At 33.3% G+C, this 14,141-nt stretch overlaps 1 protein-coding gene across 1 annotated transcript; it reads left to right on the top strand.

Annotated features, from left to right (window-relative positions):
- The first annotated feature begins 2,598 nt into the window (after positions 1-2,598).
- On the top strand, positions 2,599-10,614 carry LOC25490496 (ABC transporter A family member 2). The gene is made up of 15 exons (XM_013603926.3): positions 2,599-3,292; positions 4,820-4,989; positions 5,447-5,632; positions 5,748-5,843; positions 5,948-6,148; positions 6,352-6,511; positions 6,615-6,844; positions 7,337-7,454; positions 7,569-7,645; positions 7,945-8,034; positions 8,121-8,264; positions 8,352-8,654; positions 8,738-8,818; positions 9,400-9,576; positions 10,072-10,614. The coding sequence occupies exons 1-15, from the start codon at positions 2,698-2,700 to the stop codon at positions 10,318-10,320; spliced, it is 2,877 nt and encodes a 958-aa protein (XP_013459380.1). The 5' UTR covers positions 2,599-2,697; the 3' UTR covers positions 10,321-10,614.
- Positions 10,615-14,141: the final 3,527 nt, after the last annotated feature.

The following is a 14,141-nucleotide window of genomic DNA, read 5'->3' as shown; positions in this document are numbered from 1 at the left end:
TCAATAAGCCATTGTAGATGGTCTAAAAAAGTGGAGATAGTAATACTCAATATTTTCATTACTCCAACATTGAATTACTATTACCATTCTTCTCTTCATTTCTTCAGAGAAAAATAACGAGAAAAATCATCTCTTTCTCTCTCACTTCACCGTCATCTCATTGAGTATCATGCTTCTCACCATCTTTCCTCCCATCGTCACGGCGTACAAATTTACTTCTAAACCAACACTCAATCTCAATATAATATTTGTTCTTGATCTCATTTATTTCTTTCTTCCATTGGAATTGGGGTTTTAGATCTGGTAGTTTCATGGGTTTGTGAATTTGTGGGTTTAATGTTTTCCTGTGTATTGTGAGCATTTTGCAATGAATTTTCGTGGGTTTTCTGTTATAGTATTTTCTTGATTTTCTTTTTATTGGAAAATGAACAACCGATCGAACTCATCCGCCAAATCCGATAAACCGCGTAAACCGAAACCGAATAAACTGTTGACACAAACGGACGGGATTGGGTGGCATTTTCTCACCCACGGTTAACCGATTTTTACGATTTTTCGGACTGCCGCCGACCGAACCCGACCGTTGTCCAGCCCTACATGGTGTTGCTTTTGTTTAGTTTTAGTTTTATCTTAGGGCAATTTCTATATTTGTTCTTCTACTTTGTTGTTGATATTTTCTTAATTCTAACCGTGCACTTCTTATGCGGGTTAAAATCGGTGGTTATTTATAAATTCCATTATGGCTTTATAATTTTTTAACTTACTATATTATATATTTTATTACACAGTTATTTTTATTTTTTTTGCGAGATAGTATACGATATTACACGACATGTTAACAATCTACTGTAGAAATTTTTTTAAGAAAAAAAATGTTTTTGAAGGAAAAAAAATGTTAACAACTGAATCTTTCTCTTCCTTAAAAAAAAAACAGAATCTTTCTCTTTTTTTATTATTAATTTTAAGAATATAGTAGCAACAAATTCTCCATGCCTACAACACTAAGTTTTTTTGCCGAGCTTCGAATCCCAGACCTTGCATATATTATGCATTGTCCCTATCAACTGAGTTAAACTCACGGAGATAAACATTATGTTAAATTTAACTGCATATTATATCACTTTCACGGAATATGATATTAAAAAATTATACATTATCCCTACCAGCTAAGTTAAACTCACGGGGACAAACACTATGTTTAATTTAACTACATATTATCACTTTCACGGAATATGATATTAAAAAAAGAAAACATTTACAACATTTAAATATCTGAATCTGGACATTTGATCTCAAAAAGGACGAAATTTTAAATTTGAGTCTTTACCATTTACAGCATTTTATAAATGCACTCCAACGCGGTTCCATTATCCATTTCAAATTGTCTATAAATATGAATATATTAATATGGAAATATAATTATACAAATTGTCTATAAATATGAATATATTAATATGAAAATATAATAATTATACTAAAGAAAAATTGTCCCTTACCATATAGAAATAATGAAAAATTTAGAAAAACATAAAATTCATACCAATATTATCCCTTACTACTAAAAAGGTTAGTCAAAACTAAAAAACAACACAAGGGGACAATTTTGATTTTAATGAAATATAATAATTTACGTCACAATCAATGGCAATAAAGAGAATTACGCTTATCCCTGTGAGCTTAGCTCACTTGGCAAGGGATAATGTATAATTTATGCAAGGGTTAAAGTTCGAACCCCAGATACCACACTTATTCACCTTTAAGGTGAGTTTTTTTTAGCCCAAAAAAAAAAAAAAAAAGTGAATTACGCTTAATATAAGGAATACTAATTAATGAGAGATATTTCCATCCTATTTCCAGTTTCAACCACATTGTTCATTCACATTGCTTTCCTCACCCACAAACAAAACAGCTATTCACTTAACAAAAAAACAGTAAAAAAAAAATCACACAAATATTATTATTATACTAAAGAAAAATTGTCCCTTAACATATAGAAATAAAAAAGTTTTGATATATCCATTAGCGCTAGTTCAACTTATAATAAAATCAGGTTCAAACTTTAATCTCTGTTTGTGTCAATTGTTATCCTGTCTATTTAAAAACAAAAAATTCAGATCCATAAGTCATTAGAAATATGTAGTGTAAATTTCTAATGATCCATAATTTTATTTATAGAGGTGATCGTGGTTCAAATCCGACTTGTTTACTATGTATGAATTTTATTATTATTTAATTTCTAATGATTCATAAGATGTGCCATTACAACGGCTCTAGAGTCCTCCACCTTTAAGGCTTTGGATCGCTAATTCAACTAATAAAAATACTAAATTATTTGGTCGAACACGATGATCGTCCTTCAAATCCAACTTGTCTATTATGTATGAATTTCTAATGATTAATACCATTTCATCTATTAATAAAAAAATAAATACATAGTCAAGAAAAATGAAAGTTTGGATATAAATTAAATAATAATAAAATCATATCAAAATTATCCTCTTTTTAGCAAATTAGTCCTTAAAAAAAAAAAAAAAAAAACTCATTTTGTTTTCTAATGAAATGTCTATATAAATACTCATACCCATTCTTTTCAACAGCATTGTTCACATTCCCATTACCTTCCTCACCCCCCTCTCTCTCTCTCCCTCTCTGACTCTGTCACACAAAACAGAGAGAGGAGACAAAACACAAAAAAACATGACAAACGCTTTTACTTTGGTAACACAACAATACAAAGCGTTGCTAAAAAAAAACATATTACTCTCATGGCGAAACAAAAGATCAATTCTTCTTCAACTCATGTCACCAATCTTCTTCATTTTCCTTATCTTCGCCATAGACAAAGCAATAAAAGCACAGTCATCAACAACTTCTGCATTCAAATCAATCACAAACCCTCCATTAATTCCACCTCCATCAATTAAACCTTGTGAGGAGAAATTCTTTGTGCATAAGCCTTGTTATGATTTCATTTGGAGTGGTGATGATGATCCAAAGTTTCATACGATTGTGGAGAGGATTATTAAGAATAATCCTGGTAGAGAAATACCTGTTGAAAAGGTGAAGAGTTTTCGTGATAAGGGTGAAGTTGATGATTGGTTGTTTAAGCATCCTTTGAAATGTCCTGTTGCTGTTCATTTTGGTCAAAAGAATGGTAGTGTTATTAGTTATGGGATTCAGACTAATTCTACTAGTGTTCAGAAACGTGGCCAGTATGAAGATCCTACTTTTGATTTTCAGTTGCCTCTTCAGCTTGCTGCGGAGCGTGAAATCGCTAGGTTTCTTATTGGAGGTATGATCATAATCATAATTATAATCATTGTTTTTTAAATAGCTGGCATGTTTTGTATCACGGTGAGTTTGTCAGAATCATGAGCTGCTGTGATACTGATCATGCTACTAGTACTAGTTACGGTATATTGATGAGAATTGCGATCAAAATCATAATCAATGATCTTTAAATAGCTGTCATGTTTGGTATCACAGTGAGATCGTCAGAATCACGACGGTGGGCTGTTGTGATACCAAACGTGCAATTAGTACTAGTTAGTAGTCAAGGTATATTGCTGAGAATTGCGATTAAAATCATAATCAATGTTTTTTAAATAGCTGATATGTTTGGTATCAGGGTAAGTTTGTCAGAATCACGGTGGGATGTTGTGATACCGAACACACAATTAGTAGTTAAATTGGGATCGAAATCATGATAAATGTTGTTTAAATGGCCGGCATGTTTGGTATCACATCACGGTGAGTTTGTCAGAATTCTGATTGCTGCTTTGATACTGATCATGCTATTAGTACTAGTTACGGTGTATTGCTCAGAATTGCGATCAAAATCATAATCAATGATTTTTAAATAGCTGACATGTCTGGTATCACGGTGGGTTCATCAGAACCATGATGGGCTGTTGTGAGACCGAACACACAATTAGTACTAATTACGGTATATTGCGATCGAAATTATGATAAATGTTTTTTAAATAGCTGACATGTTTGGTATCAGGATAAGTTTGTCAGAATCACGGTGGGATGCTGTGATACCGAACACGCAATTAGTAACCAGTTATGGTATACTGCTGAGAATTGCGATCAAAATCATAATCAATGTTTTTTAAATAGCTGATGTGTTTGGTATCATGGTGAGTTTGTCTGAATCACGGTGGGATGCTGTGATACCGAACATGCAGTTAGTACAAGTTACAGTCTATTGCTGAATATTGAGATCAAAATCAAGATAAATGTGTGAGCTGCTGTGATACCAAACGTGCATTCGTCCAATTAGTAATAGTTATGGTATACTGCTGAGAATCACGGATAAATTTGACATATGTAGTGTAAATTTTGGTTGCTGAGACATCCAAAACCTTTGATGTCGCCGTGACTTAGATTGTGATTGCAGATCATTTGTATAATTAAAATCTGGGTTTAAAATTGTGGTCTTCGTTATAGTCATGGTCGCATCGCAATCAATGATATTGCAGAGAATTGTGGTTAAATTTGACTGATGTATGTAGTTCCAATTTTTGCAGCGGCTCAGATTGTGATTGCAGTCATTTTATTTAAAACCTTGATCAAATTATTTTAGTACTTTTTAATTATTTAATTTTTAATTGGAGGAATAATCAAAGTCTAAGGTTTTAAATAGCGGTGGCACTAAAGCCACAGTTGCATCGCTGTCAATGGTATTGCAGATAACCACAACCAAATGAAGTGTCAATTATGGTCACGGAGACATAAAAAACTTTGATGTCGTAGTGTCAATTAATGATGAAATCCATGTTCTAAATTCTAATTGATGGCTTGATGATTTTTTCAGACCCAGGCTTCAAGTGGAATGTGTTTTTCAAGGAATTCCCGCACCCAGGAATTGCTCCTTTCTCTACAGTTGGATCAATGGGTCCAACATTTTTTCTTGCAACTGCTATGTTTAATTTCGTTCTTCAGATGAGTTCATTGGTGACAGAGAAAGAGCTTAAACTTCGCCAGGTATGGTAGTCATAGTCATAAACAAACACTTCTGTCCTGCCTATGTTGAGAATGCAAAAATTTCATCCTAGTGCCTATATTTTTTAAATACTGGTCATTTGTTTCAATCCTTAGAATTAGTACACATTAGTCCATGTGAATACTAAGATCAATATGGCCAATAGATATTGTTGATATATAGAAAACAAGGTTTTAAACTGTACTCACGATGCTTGATATTGCGGAGAGTTGTGGTTAAATGCAGCTGATATGGTCTTAATCGTGGTTGCATTACGGTCGTAGAGACATCAACACTGATGTCGCATACCTTTATTTAAAACCTTGATATGAACTAAAGTGTTTCTTTTTTTTGCATTAATTTTGTCTCACTGTCAAATTCTGCTTCGATAAATTTGGTTGTTTATTTTTTTCGTTTTAATCATGTTTGTTGTTGTCATGGCGTTTTTGTTTGAGATAGGCAATGACCGTGATGGGGCTTTACGACTCTGCATACTGGTTATCATGGCTAACCTGGGAAACAGTTGTTACAATCATATCATCTCTTCTCTTAGTTCTCACTGGCATGGTGTTTCAGTTTGATTTCTTCTTGAAAAACAGTTTCGCTGTTCTGTTCTTTTTGTTCTTCCTATTTGAACTCAGCATGGTGAGAATCTTCTAGCTTTACCATTTATACTTTCTGTCTTTTCATCTGGGTCTGTTCTGTATTATGTGAATTTGATGGTTTTTCTGATGCCTAGTATTTTCTCCTTTTGTTTTAGACTGGGTTTGCCTTCTTGTTATCAGCTTTCATTCGTAAATCATCTTCGGCAACAACAGTCGGCTTTTCCGTATTTATTGTCGGCTTCATGACTCAGGCATGAACAAAATACTTCTCATTGTTTCATGACAAGGTTTATTGAGTACATCAAATCAATGGATGCTTATGTTCTTTTATATCTGTTATTTTATCTATTTGTAGATGGTGTCAACAGTCGGAGGAGGAGATCTAAAAATTTTCCCTGCTCGTTACCGAAGTTTATGGTTATTGTTTCCGCCTAATCCTTTTGCTCAAGGCTTGAGTGTGCTTGCAACGGCTGTTTCAACTCCTGAAGATAATGGGGTTAGCTGGAATAGACGAGGAAAATGTGCCGTTAACGACGATGACTGTGTGATGACAATGGTATGAAGTAGTTTTTTGAGTTTGATTTTTGCATGCCAACACCAAAACTTGTTTCCATTTAAGAAGACTTTGACTTTCTGTTCCCTTTTAGATGAATATGTTCCATGGTTCTATATTTCCTTTTATTCCTCCCTTCCATTCAGCACTTCAGTAAAATTCCATGGTTCAAATAATTTACTCGTTATATCTTCTTTCATTGACAGAATGATATTTATATACGGCTTGCAGCCACATTCTTTCTGTGGTTCGTTCTGGCCATCTACTTTGACAATATAATCCCAAATGAAATGGGTGTTAGGAAATCTGTGTTATACTTTCTAAATCCTCGTTATTGGACAGGAGATGGAGGACAAAAAGTGAAAGGTGATGATTATTTTATGTTTTAAGTTGTGTTTTTTTTATTACTTCTTTTCGTGCTCTTTATGGATTAATTCTTCTTAACCATTTTGTCACATTTCTTTGACAGAGGGTGGGCTTTGTAGTTGCATATCTTCCTCCCGGCATGAAGAGTTTAGTCCACCAGATGATGAAGACGTCCTTGAAGAAGAAAATGTTGTGAAGCAGCAACAAACACAAGGTGTCGTTGATGAAAATGTTGCTGTTCAGGTACAAGGCATTGTGAAGACTTACCCCGGTACATTTAAGTTTGGTTGCTGCTGTAACTGTAAAAGAACTGCTCCTTACCACGCTGTTAAGGTAAATCATCACCGATCATAATTTTAATGTTATAAATTAGGGTGAGTAGAAGAAAACTTGTCCCTTTGTCTTTTTTCATGCAAAACAACTGCTCATAGGGGAAGTCTAAATATTTATGAGCATTCAACTAGCAGTAAAACTTTTCATTTTCGGTTAGTTATTTAATGATTAGATTGAGCATCGACTGCATTATCCACAGTTTAGCCCCAAAGGCTCTTATATCTGAAATATTTTCCATTAGTTTGCTCTCGACATCAATTTTGAGTAGTTTAGATGCAATTCTACTATACAACATGGATTTAATTATCCATCTCTTAAACAATCATACAAACTGAATATGCAGGATTTTACCATCTGTTAAATTATTTTACATGAATCTCCCACATATTTCGTGTTTCAATACGAAAATTTGGTAAAGATTGCAATTTTCTCCTAATACGAGTGACCTATGGATGACTGATGACAAAGGTGTTATTCTCAAATTACTTTCAGGGCTTGTGGGTGAACTTTACAAAGAATCAGTTATTTTGTCTTTTGGGACCCAATGGAGCGGGAAAAACTACAGCTATTAGTTGTTTGACAGGGATAACTCCAGTAACTGATGGAGATGGTGATACTCTCTCTCTCTCTCTCTATCTCTCTCTCTCTCTCTCTATATATATATATATATATATATATATATATATTTAAAGAAAGAGTATGTAACTTTTCAATTTCCTTACAGCATTGATTTATGGAAATTCGGTCCGAAGCTCTAGTGGCATGTCAAACATTCGAAAGATTATTGGAGTGTGTCCCCAGGTGTCTTTCTATCTCCCATTATATATGTTTTTCTTGTATGACACATAATTTACCACTGTTAGAATTAAGTTTGCCAACCAGACGTTGCTATATCTACCAGGGTTTATTCAGTGATTCCCCCCCTGACCTGGTAGTAGCTAGATGCTCTAATACCATATTGAATTGGAATTTTCTGATTGTCTAACTCGGATTGCACAACTTGTATTTATAATGGTGTAACGATAAATATATTGAATTCTTATATTAAGATTGCATATATAACAGCTGACTGACCATTTACAAAATCTTGTAATCTACAGTTTGATATCCTATGGGATGCTTTGTCTGGTCAAGAACACCTCGAACTCTTCTCTAGAATTAAAGGGCTGTCCCCAGATTCTATAAAATCAGTATGTTATCCAGTCCTGAACTTGTTCTGCTAGTTTGTATTGTTTGAAATTATGAATAACCATTAGGAAATCTGCTGAAAATGTAGATTACAGAAACATCATTGGCAGAGGTGAGACTCACGGATTCAGCCAAAGTAAGAGCTGGAAGTTACAGTGGAGGAATGAAACGTCGTCTCAGTGTTGCAATTGCACTTATCGGTGACCCCAAATTAGTCATTTTGGATGAACCGGTATGCACAAAAGGATATTTTTTTTTCTTAAAGCATATATATTCACAACAGGATTAGTAGATTTAATCTTTCATTCTTATTTTTTAGACTACTGGTATGGATCCAATAACAAGGAGGCATGTGTGGGACATAATTGAAAATGCAAAAAAAGGGCGTGCCATTGTTCTCACAACACATTCTATGGAAGAAGCTGACATTCTAAGTGACCGTATAGGAATCATGGCAAAGGGAAAGCTGCGCTGCATTGGAACCTCAATCAGATTGAAGTCACGTTTTGGTACTGGCTTTATTACTAATATTAGCTTCGGAAACAACAATGATCACAGTCCTGCAAATGGTGACACAGTATCAGCAAGACATCACGAGCCTGTGAAGCAATTCTTTAAGAATGTGAGATGAATAACTTTAATGATTTAAAATATTTTCATGACAAACAAAAAATTGGTTTTTGACCCATGAATTGTTTTTTGCAGCATTTGGATGTAGTACCAAAAGAGGAGAACAATAACTTCCTAACTTATGTGATTCCTCATGAAAAAGAGGCACTCCTTACGGTAAGCTTTCTTTTCTTGGCTATGATTTCATTTGTTCTGAATCTGCTTAACACCATGCTACGGTTATGCTGATTACGTTAACATCTAAATCATTATTCTGTTTCAAACTTTGTGCTTAATAATTTTTTTCAAAATAATTATATGTTTTTATAACCTCATAACACCTATAGTTAAATAACTCAAATTGAAAAACAACGATCTGAATTTAGACGAGTTCCGTATCTCCTTTTTGCATGAAAACCTATTCAAATGAATCCTGTCTGTTGCTTAATGTGACAGTTCATAATGAAGAATAGATCCTAAATTTGCATTTTTCCGTAGATTTTTTAACTGCATTTGTGAGAATGTATGCATAATACATGTATAGGGCACACAAAATGAGAAAAATCATGCATAGCACACACAAAATGAATCATAACATGAAGATTGTGGTTACTTCGATTGATTAATATTCGTTTATGTTGTTTCTGGTATGTCGGAGACTGTTGTATGTTGTTTTGCACACACTTGTTTTTAATAAAATTTGCTGATTCCAAAAAAAAAAAAAAAAAACTCATATACTGTTGTTTCTTTCGAACCAGAATTTCTTTTCAGAGCTCCAAGATAGAAAAGAAGAATTTGGCATATCTGACATCCAGCTTGGTCTAACAACTCTTGAAGAAGTTTTCTTGAATATTGCAAAGCAAGCAGAGCTAGAAAGTGCTGCAGCCGAAGGGACCCTAGTGACTTTGACCTTGACATCTGGAGAGTCTGTCCAGGTACGTGTAACCGCATTTTCTTTTGGTATACACCTCTCAATTTTCAAGAAATCGAGTTCTAGTTGGTTGTAGTTAGTTTCTCTAGCAAAAAGTAAGCACGGATGGTATATGTAGGACCAGTTTGAATTGATTTATTTGAGCTTATCCACTTGCATAAGCACTTTCGAGACTGTTTGAGAGAGCTTATTTCCATAAGTTGTTTTCGGCTTATTTCCATAAGTTCTTGAGGATAGCTTATGAAAACAGTTTATCTTTATTTTATTTTGTTATAGAAACAACTTATACATAAACACTTACTACATGATAAGCGCTTATAGAATAAACACTTAATTAATCTGTTTATCCAAACAGAACCATAAACTAGTACTGGTGAAAAAATACAAAACCATTTTAGGGCATGCCTCTCTAGATATTACTCTTTTTCTTTTCAATTGAATAAAAGTTGTAGCCATGACAACGAGCAATTTTTTGCTGATGAATAAAATAATTTTGCAGATTCCTGTGGGAGCTATGTATGTGGGATTTCCCGGATCAGAGTCTACTGAATACCCCACAGGTTTTATGGTAGAAGTGCATTGGGAGCAAGATGACACCGGTACCCTTTGTGTTGCCGGCCACTCCCAGAAAGCTCCTATTCCTCAAAATATCCAACTACCATCTGCTACTGCAAGACAACGCCGGTCAGGGTCAGTTCATGGAGTTGTGATTGATCCAAATCAAGTTAGTTCAGACAGTTTTCAATGATTCATGCTCAGTGATTTTGGGACACACCCTCTTGATAGAAAAATTAAAGGAAAAAGAGAATGGATTGATATTTCACAGTAATTTTTTTTTTTTTTTCGGTTACAAGGTTTCGCTTGTATATGTTTTGTCAGTTGGTACCTCGATGGGCAATCGGATATGTCTAGATGGAAGAATTTGGAGGGGAAAGGATGACTTACTTTTTTTACTTTAAATATAAATTCAACGTAATTAAAATGTTGCATGATCATATTTTATGTAATTCTACTAATATTTTTAAATTTTTAAAATCTCAAATATATACCAAAAATATATACTTGGTCCTAAAAAAACATTCTCCTCCAAAACACTCCAACCAAGATCCTTCACCCCAAACATACCCTTATAGAATTTAGCCATTTCTTCTGTTTGATAGTTTATTTTCTTCCAGATAATTAGGTTCATAAGTTTGAACAATTTAATCCTATTTTACTAATTTTTCGCTTTACTTAAACATTAAAAATATGGATTATGTCATATGTACTTCAGTTGTGATTTGAACAATGATTTGCATTGCAATGCTCCTTTATATGTATCCTCATCAGAAACATCGCAATCAAATCTTGCTAATTTGAAAATCGAATTTAAAATTAACATTTTTGTAAACGACCAACTTTACCATGTTAATGGTTAGAATCTGAAAATCACATTTTTAATCGACTTTTTAAATCTCCCATTTTTAATTTCAATTACGGGTGAAATCTATAATGTGATATACTTTATTCTTATTCTTATATATTATAGTTGATATGACATGTGCGTCGCACGGGTAAATGATCTAGTGGTTACGTATTGCTATTCTTTTGCCATAAACCCAAGACCAAAACACCTATCATCATCCATGGAGCCATGCTCCTTTATATGTATTCTCATAAGAAACATCACAATCAAATCTTCGGCAGCATCAATGCCATCATTCTCCGGTAAAATTCGCAGTAGTATCACAACCCTGCTCAGTAGTATCACAACCCTGCTCTTTCCACAATGGTTGGGTTGCACTCACGTGCGAAAACAAAACTGAAAATCCTTCGGCTCAGGCTTAGTTATTGCATTTAACATTCCGGACTGAACAAGACCAGAGATTTATTTTCCGGTTCGATGGTGAATCGGAGTGCAGTCCACAGGTTTTCCAAGTCAAAGGAGACGTCAAACAACCTCTTTACATTTGCAAGTACAGTATCTGAGACAAAAATTCAGCTCAGTTTCCTATTGCCAATAATAATGTAGTTCTGGATCGAAAAGGATGGTCCATGACAATACACGATTTTTTAGGTTCACCGGTTTCGTGTGTTTCGATGATTACACCTTTCGTTCCCCTCACCCGATTCACAACAGGTTACTAAATAAGACCCGGGTGCTTGGCACATTATGCAACCCGATAGTGATGGTACCTGGAAGCCTTGGGGACGACTCGATGCTTGGCAGGAACCTGGTTATTCAAAAGTTGTTGGTTATCGTTTCGAAGTCCTCCCGGCCAAGTGACACTCGCCAGGTACACTATTAGTTCAAAGCACGGAGGTAAGTTCGCAATTGTCGATTCTTATTTGCTAACTGTAGTAAACTATCAGTTTTTTTTTCCGGTTATTTTGAGCAACAATGTATGACTAGCTGAGCAATCATTTATCATGATTATCTTTGGTGGAAAAATTTACCTTTCTTTGGAGTTTTTTTTTTTGTTTTTTTTTTAGGGGACCTTAAAACTACCAAATGCATACATTTCTATTGGACCAAATAATCTATGGAGCACATACACGAACATCGGACAGACGGACACCATCCTAATAGGAACATCTCGATACTACTATAATTTTGAGAAAATAACATAATTCAATATAATCATAAGTTACAATGTCGTGTCGGTGTCGGGCATCGAAATACGCCTTCAATCAGAAATGTCCGTGCAATAGAGTTTAAAACTAGTATATTGAAGGTTAATTTTGTAAATGTTTGTAAATTTACATTTAGCTTGCTAATTTACATCGACCTTGTTAAATTGATTACATGACTAATTTAATTTTCTTTTTGCTAATATTTAATAAGTCCCTAAAAAATAAAGTTAGACTTTTTTTTTTTCAACCATATATGTAAAAAAAAAAAAACAAAGTCAACTGTTATGAATATAAGTGTTAGTGGATGTCCATCCCATTACCCTTCCACATGATTGTAACTCCCAGCAGTAAGTGGATTGTAAAGTGCCTATTCATTCACCTATTGATGTCCTATAAATAGGACCTATAATCCAATGTAAATGTACACTTGTGAAGAGAATAATAGAAAAGCTTTCATTTTTATCTTTTTCTTCTTCTTTGATCTTGTACTTTTAGTTTATTTTGTAACACATTATCAGCACGAAGTTCTCAGTTGAGATTAATTTTTTTTTTTTTTTGAAGCATATAGTATTGTGCGAAATACATTCTTACAGGTAAGTTTGATTTCTTTGTCAAAACAAAAGGTAATTTCTTTGTCAAAACAAAAGGTAAGTTTGATTTCTTCTCCTTCTTATGATTACGTTTGGTTGATTTTGGTGATAGATAAACGAGAAATGAAAGAAAAGAAGAAAAAAAGGAGTCTAAGCATATTTAAAATATAAAGGTTAAGAATTTTTAATCTTATTAAGCAGGCCTTTTCCAATATTGAATTTTAGAATATGAATCATACTATGTTCTATAAGGCTGAAGAAGAGAGTAACAGAAGAAATTACTCCTGAATCTATTAGTTATTCATGCAATATTTTATCCTGAAAATATTATAATTTTGTTTTTGATAAAAAGTTTATTTTTTCCTTTCTATCACCGTAAATTAATATGTCCACTAGAAATTCTATCCCAAATGATACTATTTTATAACACAAATGCAGTTGGAGATGACATGCTTTGTTTTATACCTGTAATATATATCTCTTGATTTTAGCAAGAATGATCATTTGTGTAAAGAAGAATTGTTCTTGATCGTTATGAAGATCATGTGTAATATAGTTTTCTGAAGAGCTAATCATATTTAAGATTAAAGAATTTTCTTGATCAAAGAATGATTTTTATTTATTTTTTACATAATTTATGAAGATTTGAGATATGGTTTTAGAAGAACTGATAATTTAACATCAAGCAAAATCGAATATGCTCTAGAAGAACTGATAATTTAACTAATAATTTGTGAAAGATTGCAAAATAAAAATATTGTGATTTTCCTTTGTCATTGTCGATAGAGGTTTGTGGTTGAGTTCTTGAAGAACTAGATATTTGTTCATAATTTAAATATATAAGATCTATTTGATCTTAATATAAGTTGAACTAACTAAAATTTGAATATGCTCTTGAAGTAGCAAAATCGAGAAAATAATATCAAGAATTGATATAGTAGAGATTATCATTTATATGATACATGCGAATATGGTAAAAGTTTATTGTGACTTTTGATGATTATGATTTTTGCTACTAATGAGTTCTCGGAAGGTATATAAATTAGAGGTCTTATCATCTATGTCATCTCTTTGCACATTCAACACTTGTGCTTCACATAATTTCTTTTATAATGAAAGAGTAAATATTATAGTTGTGAATTTGCCAATATTTTTCTGTTTGAAAGATTAAGATTTAAGAACAATATAGTGTTGAATTAAAAGAGTTCCCGAAGAGCAACACATTTAAAGAGAAAATATGAGACAATATATCTATTTCTATGTCATTCAAAATGCTCCTGAAGTAGCAAAATAAGTGAGTATCTTCAAGAATATTTTTGAAAGATTATTGAACAAAGAGTGTCTCTTGATCAAAATGGTGAAAGGT

Source organism: Medicago truncatula, chromosome 3 (genome assembly GCF_003473485.1).
Source record: "Medicago truncatula cultivar Jemalong A17 chromosome 3, MtrunA17r5.0-ANR, whole genome shotgun sequence".
Classification (NCBI taxonomy): domain Eukaryota; kingdom Viridiplantae; phylum Streptophyta; class Magnoliopsida; order Fabales; family Fabaceae; genus Medicago; species Medicago truncatula.
This window is presented reverse-complemented; position numbering and strand designations above follow the sequence as displayed.